Source organism: Betta splendens, chromosome 3 (genome assembly GCF_900634795.4).
Source record: "Betta splendens chromosome 3, fBetSpl5.4, whole genome shotgun sequence".
In the NCBI taxonomy this organism is placed as follows: Eukaryota; Metazoa; Chordata; class Actinopteri; order Anabantiformes; family Osphronemidae; genus Betta; species Betta splendens.
The window spans coordinates 13,452,652-13,469,861 of record NC_040883.2 but is presented as its reverse complement, the minus strand read 5'-3'; the positions used below and the strand labels follow the sequence as shown (position 1 = coordinate 13,469,861).

At 44.6% G+C, this 17,210-nt stretch overlaps 4 protein-coding genes across 4 annotated transcripts; 2 read left to right on the top strand and 2 right to left on the bottom strand.

The window, feature by feature from the left end:
• Positions 1-103: 103 nt before the first annotated feature.
• LOC114852033 (uncharacterized) lies at positions 104-2,173 on the top strand. Its single transcript, XM_029144056.3, has 3 exons — positions 104-344; positions 435-646; positions 752-2,173. The coding sequence occupies exon 3, from the start codon at positions 831-833 to the stop codon at positions 1,479-1,481; it is 651 nt and encodes a 216-aa protein (XP_028999889.1). The 5' UTR covers positions 104-344; positions 435-646; positions 752-830; the 3' UTR covers positions 1,482-2,173.
• atmin (ATM interactor) lies at positions 2,007-8,372 on the bottom strand. Its single transcript, XM_029144053.3, has 4 exons — positions 7,938-8,372; positions 6,278-6,403; positions 5,820-6,019; positions 2,007-5,719 (listed from the first exon to the last, which is right to left on the bottom strand). Exons 1-4 carry the CDS (start codon positions 8,166-8,168, stop codon positions 3,943-3,945), a joined length of 2,334 nt encoding a protein of 777 aa, XP_028999886.1. The 5' UTR covers positions 8,169-8,372; the 3' UTR covers positions 2,007-3,942.
• Positions 8,373-8,646: 274 nt separating this feature from the next.
• On the bottom strand, positions 8,647-12,568 carry cenpn (centromere protein N). Its single transcript, XM_029144054.3, has 10 exons — positions 12,260-12,568; positions 12,054-12,099; positions 11,234-11,293; positions 11,073-11,146; positions 10,785-10,958; positions 10,577-10,678; positions 10,348-10,402; positions 10,125-10,234; positions 9,832-9,961; positions 8,647-9,584 (listed from the first exon to the last, which is right to left on the bottom strand). The coding sequence occupies exons 1-10, from the start codon at positions 12,428-12,430 to the stop codon at positions 9,481-9,483; spliced, it is 1,026 nt and encodes a 341-aa protein (XP_028999887.1). The 5' UTR covers positions 12,431-12,568; the 3' UTR covers positions 8,647-9,480.
• Positions 12,569-15,054: 2,486 nt separating this feature from the next.
• On the top strand, positions 15,055-16,643 carry cmc2 (C-x(9)-C motif containing 2). Its single transcript, XM_029144499.3, has 4 exons — positions 15,055-15,351; positions 15,942-16,055; positions 16,137-16,208; positions 16,316-16,643. The coding sequence occupies exons 2-4, from the start codon at positions 15,975-15,977 to the stop codon at positions 16,394-16,396; spliced, it is 234 nt and encodes a 77-aa protein (XP_029000332.1). The 5' UTR covers positions 15,055-15,351; positions 15,942-15,974; the 3' UTR covers positions 16,397-16,643.
• The last annotated feature ends 567 nt before the right edge of the window (positions 16,644-17,210 follow it).

Sequence of the window (17,210 nt, the reverse complement as noted above, 5' to 3'; positions counted from 1 at the left end):
TCACATGTGCGCGTGCGTGTTTCGCTGGAGGACCTGACTGCGGCCGTGACGCACGTCGCTTCTGTTCTACTCTATTGGTGCATTTTGTGAATCAGAGTCGTAATAATTCATTCTTGACACCGAGGCGCAGCAGCGCCCCCCTCCCGGACCCGCCCCCTTTTACGACGTCACGGCTTTGTACGGGTTGCCATGACGACGGCGTTGCCGCTGCTCTCCCAAGGCATTCGCCTGCTCTACGCTACTCGGTGTTTGGGGGAAAAAGCAGAAAGGAACCGAGCTTGTTTTGTGAATGGTGCCCTCCGACACGGGGACGCGCACAGAAGCCCGCTCAGCAACGCGCTCCGGTGAGTTTCCGTTTTCACCCACGTAACAACAAACGGCTTTACAGCGACGTTGAACACACCTATATTCTACTGCTGACGGCTTCTTTTAAGGCCACGCCATGAGTTCTATGGGCTGACTAATCGGCCCAATGACAACCTTAGAAGAACCGGACCCCACACCCTCAGGCCCAGACAAGGAGGACCAGGCGCCTCATTACAGCACAGAGAGGAGACATGTTGAAGCCCTGTTAGACATCAGCGAGGAAACCCCAACAGACCCGGAGCCACGGGAGCATCCCTGCGCCTCCGGCTGGGAGGACGCTGTGAGTGAACGCACGACGCCTATCTCACATTTTGTTTACAATAACATCGTTTGTCTCGTATCGACTGTCAGCTCAATCACATCAGTGCTGTGTGTTCCACATCAGGTCAGGGCTTGGGCCGCGGTCGCCCCGCTCAGCTGCATATTCTCCTCTCAGAAGCCCCACAGGAAAACTAAGCATAAAGATGTCGGCAGTCCATCACTCCCTAATGCGGAGCGCTCAGCCGGCGCCGAGTACCCGCGCGGGGTCGTCTAATGGCGTGAGGAAGTCGGTGCCATTACAGCAGCAGACAGGATGCTGTAACAGTCTGCAGGCAGGCGCGTCACAATGGAGCATGCAGACGAGCCCTTCCACAGAGGAGGGAAGCCCTCCCTCACAGCCTCTGTCCTCAAAACACCCTGTGCCAGAACACGGGCCCGCCAGGCCTCACCAACACAGCAGCAAACTGGTTCCCATCAAAAACCTCACCTTTCTACCCCCGATCAAACCCCCGCAGCACCATCCCAGGCTGTGTGAGCACCTGTGCGGCAGCATGAAGGCGTCCGACCAAGGGGCCGTGTGTGAAAATGACGGCTTCCTGGCGTCAGGAACAAGATGGGGCCCCGAGTGTCCCGTTTACCCCACAGCCCTATCGTCCAAGTGTCCCACATGTCAGCACAGCCTCAGCCTGTTCTCCACCATGAGCCTCTCTGACCCCAAGAGGCCTCAGGGGCCCGTCTCCTCCAAACGCGACACCGCGCACTGCAGCAGCTTTTCAATGGGCAGGAGCCCCGCGCCGGCGCTCCGCTCCACCGCCGCAGTGGGCGCACACGGACCCGGCTGCCTCTTCTCTTAAGCAGCGTGGGGCTTTTCTGTTTCACCCCCAGCTTCACAGTGTTTTCATGAGACTATGCCTATGATAAACTGAGTGGATGAGACACAACGGTGAAAGTACCTCAAGGATGCAGAGGCACTTTCTTCAGTTCAGACTATGCTAGCGGTGAAGTGAAGGGCTCGATGTGTCCCCCGGGCCTTTATTTGGTTCCGACCGGCCCCACGACTGCTTCTTCAGCTGTTCTAGTTTCCTGGCAACAGTGCATCTACCTCTAAAGCAGTCCGCCCGTGTGTCGCCTCACTCTTCCTGTTTTCCAAACAACTGTACGCCCCGGCTCCATCAGAACTGTGTGGTACCATTTAAAGCGGGTCGTTACTTTGCCCTGTAATTTTACCTCTTTTACAATCCATGTATTTAGAATATAAAGCCAACCTCCTGTTTAACCTGAAATGATCCTGAGCTGAAGTGAGCGAGAGCAGCTTCTGTGCCTTTCAACATAATTTCAAGTTACACAGTTTGCTTTGTTTTATAAAATCGAAGACGAAATACACTTTCCAGCAGTTTATTAAGAACATCTGAAGAGGGGCGTCAACAGTAAATGAAGGCAACCATTAACTCACGTATACGCAAGAGAAACAACAACAAATATTTTGTGCTGGGAAAATATGTGCATGCACTCCTTACAGAGAAACAATAAAGCACTGTAACGGACACTTGAGACTGACGAGGCTTCTTCATATACTGTAGTTCTGTTTTAATGCCACTAACGAGCAGGAGGCAGCTATGATATACTTGAAGAACCACAAACTAGAAATACTAACAGCAATGAAAGAAATGCTGACTTTCTTTAATTTGTGTCAAAATCCTTCAAAGGAAGAATAATCTTAAAGTGTTGTGGTGCGCTTACACTCGGGCACAGTGTCATGTTCTGTACATCCCTCTGTTAATCACCAGCATCAACCACCTGCCTCCACAGAGGCAGAGCCAACACATCCCCTTCAAAAAAATGCTGCTCAGCCTTACTTTTATGTGACCGAACATAAATCTTTCTACATAAACTAATTAATTGTTAATGTAAAACAATTAGAGACATGCCAATAATTCATGCAGTGTTGGGAATACCATTAGACAAACGTATTAAATGTGCAAAGCAAACGGAAAAACCTCTCCAGGTCTGATAAATATTTTCTTGTCAGAGCAGCAAAATAAATAGTTCGTAACAGAACTAAAACGAAGACTTGGGTTAAGGCACCAATGTCACCAAATGAACATGAAGGCGTAAGCTCTGTATGCGCCCTAGCCGAACACAGTTTGTTGGCGGTACCTGTGCTTAACGAGGTAACGTAGCGGAACAGTATCAACAAAAAGAACAATTAAAACATTAAATGTAGTCCCTTCATAAGAAATAAAAAAATAAAGCGCCTTCGAAAATGTTTCTAAAATGATAAGCGTGGAAACATTAGTAGAAGATCTAAGAATAGAATAAGAGTAATAAATAAGAGTAGAATAAGAAATTAGGCAATAAATACATATAACGACTGTGCTGATACTTGTTGTACTTAATGTATTACTGCTACTGTATACACTTTCACTCTGCTAATGAATAAGTCAAAGACAACGTCAGCTGAGTCGGTCTGCAGACTTGAAGCGACTGCTTAGCTGTACAGAGTTTACTCAACAACATACATCAATCACATTTCAACCAAAGGTGTACAACAACATGATCGATTCAAGTTCTGCCGCAAACGCATCAGCAGCATTGTTTTCTACACAGCTCTTAGCAGTGCCTTGCTCGCTGATAAAGGCTTTGTGGGCTTTTATTTTGGAAAACATTTGTTTCTCATGGTCACATTTTCCAATGGCTGCAAAGCTTTGATGAAGAAGAACTGTTAGCACGGCGGCCGCTGACAAGGCAACATCCAAACAGGCAAAAGCCCAGAATGCATTTCTGCGTATTTCTGTGTCATGGCTTCATGCACATTTCAAGTGCTATGTACAACGTTGTACACTGTACAGCTGAGATGGCATATGCATATCTGAAAAGTGACACCGGGCAAAACAAGCCCGTTACAGCTGCACAGCTCAAGTTGTGCAGATCCAACACTGATGAGATGTCAAGTCGTTTTTTTTTTCCTGTTAGTAAGACACCCAGTCACAGTGATTATACACTGACTTCTACAAGTAAACTGGAATCTCAGAAGGACACATACGATGTGTTACTCTATGTGCAAATCAATATGTAAACTGTAGGAGCTGATTAATCATGCCTGTTGAGATAATAAAGTGCGACAGAGCGACAGGATAGAGCTGGAAATGCTCCGGACATGACGCCACCAGTGGAATGTTCAGCAACGTTTGGCAGAATTCTTACTGCTAAGACTATGGTCCACCCAAGGACAGTCTAGATCAACTCCTCCAACAGGAAGTGAATGCGTCAGGAACCTATGCTGCAAATACTCAAGACTGCTCCACTAAGACTGCTTCAGCTGTTTGGTTTCTCCGGCTGCTGGAACAGAGCGCAGAGCTCCTCACACGTCTGCGTTTCCACCGAGCTGAAATGGGACTCCATATTCCACGCGAGATCAGCCGACAGGAAGTCGTCCATGGCGGTCTGCGTTTCGTTGCTCGTGAGGAAGAGGTGCCCCAGGCCTTCGGCCTGGCTGGTCACCGTCTGCGTCTCTGTGCTGCTCTGCAGCCTCGCGTGCTCGCCGTGACCCACCGGGGCCTGAGCCGAGAGGCCCGTGGCGAACGAAGGGAGATCCGTCTGGGTTTCTGTGTCCGAGGACTCCGTGCTCATGGAAAAGCTGGAATGCCGCAGGATGCTGCTCAGAGGCATGTGGCTTCCAGCATTCAACAGGAAATTGAGGTCGGTCTGAGTTTGAGTATCGAATAACTCCAGGTCACTGGCCTGGGTTCGACCCGGTCCCTCGCTTTGGTCCAGTTCGTCCATTAGAAGGAAGTCGGTCTGGGTCTGGATGTCCAGCGACTCCAGCGGCGTGTCACCGCTCAGTCCTCCCAGCTCGCTCTCCTCTGTCTGCGTCTGGATGTGCACAGCATTGAGGAAATCTTCGAAGTCAAAGTCTATGCCATTGTGTTGCTCCGCAACAGAGCCCAGACTGGAGGCGCAGCCGGCGGACGCCTCGGAGAGCACCTGGTGGCCCGTCATGCTGTCGGACAGAATGTTTTCCAGGTCATTTAACAGGGTCATCGTTTGGGTCTGGTTGTCGGCCATGTTGTTGGAGTTGAGCTCGTCCGTCTGCACCCCAAAGCACATGGCGCCAGCTTTTGCATCCTCGTAGATACCGCTTCCTGTCGCAGCTAGGGTGTCCTCTATGTCCAGTGCTGTCTGGGTGGAGACGCTCAGGGAGTCGCTGCCAAACAGATCCGAGCACATGATGGCCTGGTCGTGGGCCCGCTCCTCTGACTGGGCCGCAGCAAAGCCCGTCTGCGTCTGCTGGCTTTTGTGCGGGGGCGCGGACGAGGCCGAGCAGAGGATGTGGCTCAAGCACTGACCGTCTGTCTGAGCTCCGATAGAGGACTTGGCTTTGGGCCGAGAGGAGAGCGTCTGCGTTTCAACACTGACTGGAAGCAGAACCTGGGCGCTGACGCTGATGTCTGTCTGGGAGCAGGACGACACCGAGGACTCCGCCGCAGAACACGAGCCCGCGCCGTCTCCAGCACACGCCGCCGGCATCTTGGACAAGTACGACTTGTCTGTCTGAATGTTGGTGGAGGTGCTTCTTCCCCGGTGTTCTGCCAGGCTGCTGGGCGAGTCCTCTACACCGGTCGGGTCCAGCCTGACCTGCACCCCTGTGCTAACTGGGCCCAGGCTGGAGCGGGAGGTGGGCATGCTGTCTTTGAAGCCCAGAGTCTTGGCATCAAGCTGGGGGACCATTGCACTCGTGGCTTGGGGCATGAGGTGAAGGGTGCCAACGGGGCCGTGGGTGTCTACTGCCAGCACCACAGACCTCAGAGTGGTCTCTGTGGAGGGGAGGAGGACGGGGAGGTGGGCCAGCTGCATCACAGGAACACTGACTAAAGCCATCTTGGGCTTTGGTAGGAGCATCTTTTGGAAGTTCTTACGGGGATTAGAGTTCTGAGTCACTGACTCGGGGATAGAAACGGTTGTGTCAGCAGGGAGAGGAGTCTCTGCCAGATCTCTACCAGCAGGCATGAGCTGACAGGCTGACTCACTGGCCTTGACCTTTTCAGTACTACTTAGCAGTTTCTCCATCTTTCGCTTTTTTACTGGAGGAATTCTGAAAGTAAACAGAACAGAGACAAGGAAAAAACGAGTTAAAATCTGCTCGTCTCCAACAAGTACAGTTTCAAATCACCACACTCTGGTGGTGTAAATACCTGTGCTCCGTAGGGATCTCGTGGCCGGTCCTGTAGATGTGCGATAGCAGCGCTGCCCTGCTAGCGTACGGGCAGCCACACGTGCAGTGGTAGGTCTTCCCACAGTCCTCGACGTGCCGCTTCAGGTCCCACTCGGTGCTGTAGCCGTTGTTGCACTTGGAGCACTTGTGTTTCTTCTCTGCGTGCATCTTCATGAAGTGCTGCAGTGACAACCATCCAAAACCAAATATAACCATACGGGTACAAAACAAAGCAAAATACTAACATGCAAAAGCAAAGACGCGGGACTCTTCTTTTGGCACAAACACAAAACACAATTAAAGCCGTCTGGCAGGTTTTGCACAGTAGTGCAGATCTTAAATGAGTCAGAGCATCTCTTTTTAGAATGTTGCTCAGTTTTCAGTAGGTAACAATACAGGACTGATTAAAGCTTACTGGTGACCAGAGATCATACTTACTTGTTTAACCAGGGAGAACTGGGAAAAGGGTCTGTTAGCGCCCCTGGGACAGCCCTCAATGGGACAACAGTAAAGCTTCTGAGAGCCCTTCATATTCTTCCGAACGGTGGGATTGACGATACCGTCCTGAGGGAGAGACCACAGACATGATCAGCCAAAGATCAACAGACATTTCTGTTACTTTAGGAGATTGAGCAAAGATTTTATTTGTTATTATTTATTTAACTTTCAGCTGTAAAGTCCCTACTTCTTTCTGCACATTTCTATTGTTTTTGACTCTAATGCTTTTATTTTTATTAAATACATGAGCTTAGACATATGCTTCACACTATAAAAAGGTTCCAATCCTAAACAGAGCATCTACACCTCCATCTGCTGTAGAAGTAGTGGGCAACTCTCTTCAGCGTTAGTGACGGCGTAAAGAGGTTTATTATGCAAATAATGATTGTTACTTGCTGAGGTTACATCATATGATCTTTGACTGAAGCCTTACAAGACATGTCAGTAGGTGGGTGTAGCTCAAAAGGCCTTTCTAACCAGTGTGAGTAAATAGGCTGGTCAACTCATTGCTGGTTTTGTTTTTGTGGATATTTCTACAATAGAGATGAATAAGTACAAAGGTAGAAGGAAGTCTTTGCATCTTAATTCTACTAAAGGACAGATGAAAAACAACTCAAGTCCAAGCCAAAACAATCACATTAGGCATCTGAGCTGAGCATCAGTCTCCACAAGGATGAAGGAAGTAGGAGACACAAACACACAGCAGACACGCATCAGCAAATACAGTAAATTACAGCTGTGCAATAATGCAGAGGGTCGGTAGAACCAGGCAGTAGAAACAGATACCAGATACAACAGATACCTCCAGCATTTCAATAAATCTGAACACTTTGTCATTGTGTCAACCAGAACCTCATCATCACTGGGATAGAAGGTTTCACCGCTGCTTATCGGTGCTGTTCAGTGGTAACTTGACAGGAGTGGATTTCTGCTCTGACTCACTGCGTAGCGCACGCGCACACACACACACACACACACACACACACACACACACACACACACACACACACACACACAGTTTCTGAAGTGTAAATGGGACCTTTAAACCATCCTCTAACTGGGTTGCATGCGATTCTGGTAAGAGCTCATTCAAATGCTTACATTCACCTTTTTAAACAAAGAGCTCAGTCTGTTGCTGGACAAAAAGGCAGCTTTCCCATTCATGGGGAAGACAGTGAATTACTGCTTCCCAGTAGAAGAAGCCCAGCGTCCAGGCAGAACCACAGATCCAGTGTCAGTAAACTGTGGCTGGCTCTAATATTGGCAGTAGCCCGTTTGTTAAAGCACAACCGTGGCTCTATTTTAAGGGTTAAGCTATAGTGAATTTAACCAGTGACAGAGCGGCTAACTCAGCTAGCACGTTGCCTACATGCTGCGGTGCTGCACACACAGGAGGGAGCTAAGAGAACTTTTAGCTGCCATTCCTGCACCGTGTACTTTGCATCCCAGCTACGCGTTAGCTGGAGTGAAGCCGTTGCGATGGATGACTTGCATTTTTCCACCTTTACTGACGTGATCCCTCGACACGCGGCTGAGTTAGCATCGCGGCGCCGTGTGCCCACGCGCTTACGCACGTTCGGCGGCTTCGGTGAGCGTCTACCTTGATCCTGTGTGACTTCACCAGGTGCATGTTGAGTGCAGGCGTGTTGGGGAGAATCTTGCCACATCCCTCCACGGTGCACAGGATATTCGTCCTCACTTCCTTCGTCAGCTCCGTGATGCTGGGCTTGACCATCTCCCGTGACTGCGCGCCGGCTTCTTCTTGGCATCTCGGACTGTGCGTGGCAGGGCTGTCTCTGTTGCTCGCCTCGCTCGCTGCAGAGGCGGCCATGTTTCTGTGTGTTGACAGTCGCCTGTGTGCTTGGCGGAACGCCCCAGTAGCAGTCGCGTTAACGTGCGTAGGCTTTTGCCGCCCTCGGCGCTGCCTCACAGGCTGCCTGACAACGTCCACTCAGGAAGCAACACAGCGCCGACTCGCCACTAGAGGCCACCCGTGGTACTACAGCATTCATTTATTTTCCACAACGGACGGGTCACTTCCGGCCACAGGCATTGTATGGTTTACCGCACGATGACCATTTAATCTTTGGACTTTAAATATGGGCACTTTTTCTCTAAGCTTAGAACTAAGAATAACGTATTCTAATGACGTCACCGACACAACCCGGAAGTTGGAAAACGTTTTCATTTGTTATATAAAATGTTAACGTGTAGTGTGTCATGTAAGAATTCATACTAAACTGAAATAGTCTTACTACTAAATAAATATAACCAATAGTTGAAAACATTGGAACAAACTGGAGTCTAAATATAAGAGGATTTACTCTTTATTTAGTTAATATTGTATGTACAGTATGTAAAGATTAACATAAGGAGGAAGCCAGATTCACCCGTCTTCTTTGCTATGAAGTTCTCTTTATGGCAAACAGATCAAATGCATTTAATTTTAAATTTTTTTTGTAAGAGAAAAAAGATGTATATTTCCCAGTTCCTACTTATGTAACAACTTTTTTTTTAATATAGGTGATTTAAGTGTGTAACCTGCTTATCATGAGACTTTGATTCACTAATTATCGGTAGGTGTATAGACCTTTACAGAAGTCTAGAACATTTAGGCGTAAGTAAGGTTATACCAAGAGGGAAAGACAAGCACGCGAAGATGTCCCATCATATTCGCACCCAGGTCAGACCATGCAGTGCTTAGAGAAATACGAATACAAGAGATTTGTATAAGATACTAACTGATCGAATAGTGAATATTATTTTAAATTCCAACTTGTACAAAGAAGTTAGTATAGCAAATCCATCCCATCTAGCAGCCATTTTAGTTGCAGCACCCTAAGACCTTTTATAATACTACATTGGATGGGGTAAAATTGAAAAAGAATAATTTGCAATTTATTAAAGAAAAATAATTTTAAATTTGAACATAGAGTATATGCTTGCTGTTGTTTTACCAGTATGAGACATATCTTCAGACAGTTGCACATAAAGACAGAATACATAAATTGATTTTACAAGCAGTGATTCTTTAAGAGTCGTATCAAAAAGAAAACTGTAGTTAAAACTGAAATGAAAATCAGGAGTTACTCAAACATAGCAAAAATAAATAGAGAAACCATTTTGGTCCTTTAGGTCACCCATCAGGTTTGTGAAGAGGGAAGGCCATTTTCTGTGACCACAAAATAATTCCTTCCCTTCAAGGTAATTGATGAGAGCAAAGGTGAGACAGGGGTGGAAGCAATGCCTGTAAAATATATTAGAATACATTAAAACGGTTGAATTCTCAAGAAAAAAAAAATAATTTTTTATATGCTAAGAAAAGAGAAGCTCGGCAGACGGAGAGTAGCGCCCTCTCGTGGTCGTTTAAAGAACAGCCAGTGTAATGAACCATTTACAACTAGTTAACGTTTTGCGGAGTAACAATGTTGATACCATTTTCACATAATACCAAATAGCTTCATATGTTATTGTGAATGACAAATTTTTGATACCTGAGGATGCACACTCTCTGAATGACTCCAGGAGGTTAGTACTTGCAAATTTGACTAAACATCTGAAGGGCCCCTCTCGTTTTGTCATCGTCCTGTTGGTGTTGGCGTCGCCTCTGAATTTTGTTTCCAGCTGAAGATAATTACACACAATACATTATTTATCACACCAGAGTGACTCAGAACATTCACATCTTTGCACCGATAATGTGAGAGAACAATTTCTGTTTTTTATAGTAATCCACCATTCGACCTATTCAGCAAACGTTTTACAGTATAGCAGTATGGAACTGTACCTTGTAAACTGCAGTTTGTAGCTGAGGTACTATCCCATCACCAAAGGCCTCACAAGCCATCTGAAGTCTCTTTGATGCATGCTCAGACTGTTCTCTTTCTATGTGTGGGTCTAAAGTCAGAGACTAATACTTGTTAATAAATCATATAACAAACCATGACATAACAAACCATGTTATATCTGACACCATAAAAAAGCCTTAATGGAATATTAAACAAACATACTGGAGACAGTTTCATTTTTCTCTGTAAGAGGGCTGTTATACTTGGAAGGAAAGATCTAAAAAAAAGAAAATAGACAAATATTAGAACACACACAGAAACAACTGTCAGAAAATACATCCTTTTTCTGTGTATGAACAGTATAAACTGGGTTCTGAACATTTACTACATTACTACTGCATTACATAGTGTGTGCAAAAAGTGAGAGAATTATCTGTTTTGTTTTCATCACCTGTTGATATTGTTTCATCAGCAGGTCCCTAATGGCGGTGAGTTTCTGTCCACTAAGGTTAGCATCCTTTATTCCCTGGTATCCAGTGGACAGAATCAAAGCCTGCAAAGCACATCATTCCGTTAGAAAAGGACAGAGACAGCAGAAAAACAGACTACCTATGCAAACAGGGACAGGGATTAAATTTAGGATCAAACTAATTGTTTACCTGGACTAAGAAAGGTTTTTGCTTTGAATTCAGGCTGGTCACAAAGACATAAGGTGTTTGTAGATGGTGGACAACATATGTAGGTTTCAGATGGTTGGGTGGAGAGTAGCTGTCTCCCCACGCAATACGAATCCATAGAGCTTCATCTGTATGCTTTTTTATTTTGACAGACACCTTGAAAGAATAATCAAAAGCAGACCTTTAATAAAACACATATCTAAAAGATTTTTAGTGATCTATTTGTAAGTAGCACAATTTGTAATGTGTGTGAAGGAACTACTGGCTTACATGTCTCACAAGCTCACTCAGGTGGGATTTAAATTGTTCCTTAAACTGCATCATTTCCACTGCATTAGCATCATCTAAAAAATACAAAATGAACATACATTAGCAGATTAGAGTTAGACTTCCTCGCTACAAGGCACATCATTTATTTAAACATATAGTACCTTTGGGGTCAGTCATCTGAAAGGCATGCCACATCCCCCGGTTTGCATTCTCCATATAATCTGAGAAAATTAAATCAAAACTGTTACAAGAAGCATTTATGGATTCACTGTGACCTAGATTGACTGAAGATAGACATTCTGTGGGGCTTTTTACATCAAACCCCATGCAACGTGACTAACTCGGTCGTGCTGTTTGCTGAATAAAAAAAATATATATTTAGTTTCTGGAAACAGCCACTGGGCTTTTCAAAGTAGAGCAACTTAGACTGAACGTGGCAGACAGTAATAGACGGGACAAACTCATCAGCTGGCTCTGTTATTGGGGTGGAGCTGGACCCTCTACAGCAGGGGTGTCAGACTGACGCTGACGAGGGCCGCTGCCCTGCTGGTTTTCCACCTCTCCCTGCCCCGGCTCCTACTGATCACCTTGACTAGGTGTGTTCAGTCAATGACAAGCTGGAAAAGCCAACTGACACATCTAATCGAGGTAAACAGCAGAGAGAGCTGGAAAACCAGCAGGGACACCGGAGCTCGACAGGCTGCTGTTAAGAGAAGGATGCTGGTTAGACCCCTCACTCTCACACTCACACTCACACTCTCAATATGTATGTATGTATGTATGTATCTGTGTGTATATAATTCAGTCAAAGGTAGGCAAAGCAAGGTCCCTCTGTGATTAATAGAGTTGTTTGACGTAAACGTAAATTAATCTTGAATCAAGGTTTTGTCTCAAACTGTTCCTCCCACTTTTTCTACAGCAAACAAAACAACATTTTTCCTACGTGACGAACCATCTAAATAGGGAAGAAAGACAACTTACTGATCATCTCAAGTTCTGTAATGTGTTTGACTGTCCATCCGTTTTCCTGCAAACAAGATAGCTCAAACATATGGCAAACCGACAAAGAGCAAGCTGAGACACGAAATAAGCGGTTTCCATTAATTTAATGGCGAGGTTGTCAACAATTCGGTGTTGGAGTAAAACACAAGCTCTGGGCTAAACACCAGGCGCCCGCATCTTCATACCTCGAAGATGGCGACGAGTTGTTCCATTACGGCCACTTTGGGCTGAGTAAAATCCACGGACTGTCGCTGCGCTACCGTCAAACGTTCCCACTTCCCCAGCGTAGCTTTTAGCGCTTGAGCTGGCGTCCGTCTTACAAGTCGCTGCAGTAACCGTCTGCCAAAGTCATCCATTCTTCCTCTAACAGAAATCGATCGTTGGATATCGTAAATGGACCTTATTTGAAGTTGCACATAAACATTTAGCCTTAGCAAACTTCAAGATACCCGCCTACAAAAGAAAACACGAACCGACCAATCACTAACAGCCTACCTCCGTAACGAGAGCTAAATATAAAAGTATCGCGAGACGACGTGTCTACACGTCTACGCCTGATGTCACGTGACTATGTGAGGCTTTAGAACGTCATACGCACCAAAGATGTGTCGCTCTGCTTTTAAACATAGGCGGGCTTGTAAAACTCAAGTGTGCAGAGTGTTTAGAATATTTAAGACATATAGACAGATAGACAGAGATAGAGACTCAAACCGAGTTTTGTCTGTGACCGTCTGTGGTAGTGCAAGAGAGCTAGGCCAGAATATATAAATGGAGGCTGTGACACCAAAATGAATCGAAATCATCAATCGCTCCCAGTGATGACTCTCCTCCTGGTTCATTCTTTTACCCAACTTTCCCTTCTGTTACAAGGATGAGATCCATGTTAATTTACATACTGCCCTACTTACAAAAGCACACTTATATCTGTCACACAATAAAACTCTCCCAGTTAGAGTCACATGAAATAAAAGTGTTGATTTAATGGAAATATATGAAGAGAATTTCTAGAACATCATCACAAAACAGGCAGATATGATAAGATATTTTGTTGGTTTCTCGGCTCTGTTAGAGCCTTGATTTGACACTATGAAAACAAATATATCGTTTTGAGGTAACCAGCAGATGTCGCCAAATCAACTTTTAAATGCTTCGACACAATGAGCCATTTTTTTTTTTGCACAATTGCTTCATGTTGAGTGCTTCAGAAATCCATCTCTAACAGTCACATCAGTGCGGGGCATATATCTGTTATTATACAATGATAATAAATAAATAAATAAATAAATAAATAAATAAATAAATAAATAAATAAATAAATAAATAAATAAATAAATAAATAAATAAATAAATAAATAAATAAATAAGTAAGTAAGTAAGTAAGTAAGTAAGTAAGTAAGTAAGTAAATAAATAAATAAATAAATAAATAAATAAATACTACTCTATTCCATTGTATTCTATCACTCATTACTGTGGCTGTGACAATGACTGGTAGTTTCTTCCCTTCACTTAAATTCTTTTCAGACAATTTTTTAAGATATCAACTGAGCTTTTTGCACTGAGCTTTATACTATGTCTTGATTTAAAAAGTTTTTTAAATACATTGTTTTGGTCCTAATATTATTGAAAATTTAGTTTTGTACATCTCTGTGTACTTATTGCTTGGATTAAGTGTAATATGGTGAGGGTAAGATGTGCCTGAGTGCAGCCAGAAGCAGCGACTGAGTCCAGCTTAGCAGATTGTTCAGCAGTGACTGGTTGCGATCCCTGGCTCATCCACTCAACATGTTATTGACTCAATGTCCTTGGGCAAGACACTGAACTCACACCTAATGTGTGTTACCTACTTATATGCTGCTGTGGATAAAAGTGTGCACTTGATAAATGACACATACCTCATTGATCCCGTTGGGGAAAATGTTGGACTGCGGCATATAGACGATATCACTACTACAGGGTTTTGGCATCTTGTCCAGGAAGTTCATGAACACCTGCTCCACCAAATTCAGTGTCTTGTGCCTGGGAGGGTTCTTAAATCCACACAAGTCACAAACTGGAGTGCTCTCTTAATCTCTTAACCCAGTACATCATAGTCTATGTTGAGATTACTGCATTCTGTGTGTAGGCAACTTTCTTTTCCACTTAGAAAAGCAGCAGTGTGCATCATTAATACAATTAACATAGACTTGCTTAGCTCTTGAACTAAAATTAAAATGCCTTGACTAATCTCAGAAGCAACTTAGCTAAATAATAACCGTACCATGGTGTGTCAAAATAATCAGGTTGCAATCACATCAAGAATTTGAACGGTAGCCCTGACACCTGTCATAATGAAGTGCTTTGAGAAACTGGTCTGAGGTCACATTATGTCCTACCTCCCACCCACACTCGACACGCTGCAGTTTGCATACAGAGCTAATAGATCAACAGAGGACGCCATCGTCACTGCGCTGGTGTTCTAAGTGTGACTTAGTTGTACTGTAAGTGTGAGTGTACAAAGGCAATAAAGCGTATCTTATTATCTGTTGTTCGAGTCGAAATCCAGATATTTGTGTGTTTTTTATTTGTTGTTTTCCAGTTTTATCACCTTTATTGCTGTATTTGGGCCTGAAAAAACACCTGTTCTCAGGTCAGTACTATTGTTTATGTAGGTCATTCATAAATGAGCGAGGATATTGTAAAAGTCATTTTGGATGTTTGATGTTCATAAAAAAGGAATCACACTGTTTAAATCTGATTCCTTCTTCATTAAACATTTACAAAAAATGTAAAAAAGTTTACATTTCATGGACAATTCATCAACTATGTGAAAGAGAAAGAAGAGAGCCTTCTAAAGGCAACAACGGAAATATGTTTGGTGGAATTATCTTGTACTTCCGTTCAACGTTACCCGGTAGCCCCGCCTTCAGAAAGAACAACGCACACCATTGGTGGGACGGGGAGGACGGCTGCCGCTGGTTTGTTGTTAGGTCTTGTCAATACATTTCCGGCCTCAAAATAGTTACGAAAGTTAAAAGAGCTTCAGCAGCCATCGTGTCCTACAGGTCAAAACAGACGTCGGATATAGCCGTAACAAATAAACAGCTGATCCAGTTAAAACTCCATACACGTCGCGGTGTATGTCCTCTGCCCCCGACGAACGAAGCCTTCCGTCCTTGCCTTTTTGCATGGACTTATGTAAGGTCAACAATAGCCGGCGCTAGGCAGTTAACGCTAGCTAACCTGCGAGACAGTTTCAACGTGCGCTGGAAAACGTCTCGGATAACAGCATTTCTACTGGTAAGGACTCCTCATGCATCTACAACAGCTGTCATGTCAGAGATTTCATGCATTATGTGTCATAGCCGTGTTTGATTATGTGTCTCTGCAGGTAAGTGTCCACGAGAAAACACGCTATCATCACAATGAACTCCCAGGAAGGAGAGGGGTGGGGAGGAATGAGTATCTTTTAGAGAAGACGTGATACGTGATGTTTTATCACCTGCCGCATACAGTACATACACTAATTCCGAGTACCACATCACCACAGGATGGACTGTAATCTCTGAGTAACTAGTTTTGCGTGAACACGAGGAGCTAGAGCAGAAAAAGCGTGTTCCAGTTCTTAGGCAACTTAAACTGCATCTAGTTGTCACTTAATGGCAAAAGCAGATGAGGATTTTAACCCATTAATGCATTTTTTACTACATTGCAAAAATTATGACTAAATAGAATAACCCAAATGAATAATAAAGGTCAATATTGGTTGCAGCCTTATTACTGTGTTGGATAAGAAATAGCAGAAAGGAAAATTTTTCCATTACAATTACTTACCCTTATGAAATGACATTTTCATAACTACTTTGTTCTCCTCTGGTTTGTTTTTTTAGTGTTTTGCTACAGTGGTGGGTCCTTAACTCAGAATGCACTCGGACCTGTCGCCTCACCTGCACACAGATGAGTGCAACAGACTAATCGCTCTCCTGAGGCAGTGCCACGCAGAGGTATGTCACTTTATCAGTTCCCATATTGTTCTGTACTTTGCATGCATACAAATGAATCTTCATCTTTCATGTTACTCTCAGCACAGTGTCCTCAGGTTCATTGGCCAGTGTAATGATGCAGACCGTGTTATGCGACAGTGCCTGAAGAAAGAGGTCTGTACTTTTTATTTATTTTGTACGTTGTGAGTCAGATACAAACACTGAAAAATATTTTTTGGTATTTTGTTTTACCAGTGTTTTGTTTCTCTGCCATCTACCAGAGACTAGAAAAGCGAGCGATCAACATGCAGCATTCAAAAGAGATGAAAAGAAAGCTGAAGGAAGCATCCAAGCATTCATGAAGAGCAGCTTTGACACTGGGGCTGAAAGAATTCAGACACTGGAACAATGACAGAAGCGCAGCAGCAGCAACGTTGAGTGGTCTCTCATTTAACCAATGGTTTGGTGGCAGTACGTCGTAGGAGTGTAATGATACTGTCGTGCAATGACTGAAGCTGAGGCTTCATTTCAGAGTAGCCAAGAGGCATCAAAAATAATTTTTTGAATCGGAGATTGTTTTATTTTTCAAATAAAGTGGCGTTGAATGCATTAATCCATCCTTACTTTAATAATCGTGTCATCGGTCAGAAGTGTTGCTTTACGGGCATTCAGTTGTAGCAGTGGATTCATCCATCTTCACCCACTTATCTGAGGCTGGGACGCGAGGGGTTGGTGACTAAGCAGTCCTTCTTCTCCCTGGACACTTCTTCCAGTTCTTCAGGTGATCCCAAGTTGTTTCCCAAGCCAGGAGGGAGGCATAGTCCCTCCAGTCTTGGGTCCTGGTTCTTCCTCTGGCCTCTTTTAGGTGAGACATGCCCAGAACATCTCCCACTGGGGAGGTGTCCATAAGGCATCTGCTGAAATGCCTGGCTCCCCTCTATGGAGTAGCGGCAGCTCTTCTCCGAGCTCCTCGCCCTCATCTCTGAGGGTGTGCCCTGCCACCCTGGGAAGGAAACTCATTTCAGCCACTTGTATCTGGGTTGCATGCTTTACATTCTATTATTAAAGGTATTAAAGACTTGATAGATGGCAAAACAAAAGGTTTCCTTTACATAGTCATCCTGTCCACACCAGCTTTGCCATTTTGGAGCAATGATGAAAGAAAAACACTGTCAC

Coding starts and splice junctions, on each gene's coding strand:
- atmin (XM_029144053.3), bottom strand. CDS start 8,168: ATGGCCGCCTCTGCAGCGAGCGAGGCGAGCAACAGAGACAGCCCTGCC. Junction 6,404..7,937: donor TGAAGTCACACAGGATCAAG/GTAGACGCTCAC, acceptor TCTCTCCCTCAG/GACGGTATCGTCAATCCCAC. Junction 6,020..6,277: donor AGTTCTCCCTGGTTAAACAA/GTAAGTATGATC, acceptor TTGTCACTGCAG/CACTTCATGAAGATGCACGC.
- cmc2 (XM_029144499.3), top strand. CDS start 15,975: ATGCACTCGGACCTGTCGCCTCACCTGCACACAGATGAGTGCAACAGA. Junction 16,056..16,136: donor TGAGGCAGTGCCACGCAGAG/GTATGTCACTTT, acceptor TGTTACTCTCAG/CACAGTGTCCTCAGGTTCAT. Junction 16,209..16,315: donor GACAGTGCCTGAAGAAAGAG/GTCTGTACTTTT, acceptor GCCATCTACCAG/AGACTAGAAAAGCGAGCGAT.
- LOC114852033 (XM_029144056.3), top strand. CDS start 831: ATGTCGGCAGTCCATCACTCCCTAATGCGGAGCGCTCAGCCGGCGCCG.
- cenpn (XM_029144054.3), bottom strand. CDS start 12,430: ATGGATGACTTTGGCAGACGGTTACTGCAGCGACTTGTAAGACGGACG. Junction 10,959..11,072: donor TGAGTGAGCTTGTGAGACAT/GTAAGCCAGTAG, acceptor TATTCTTTCAAG/GTGTCTGTCAAAATAAAAAA. Junction 10,679..10,784: donor AAAAACCTTTCTTAGTCCAG/GTAAACAATTAG, acceptor TGTGCTTTGCAG/GCTTTGATTCTGTCCACTGG.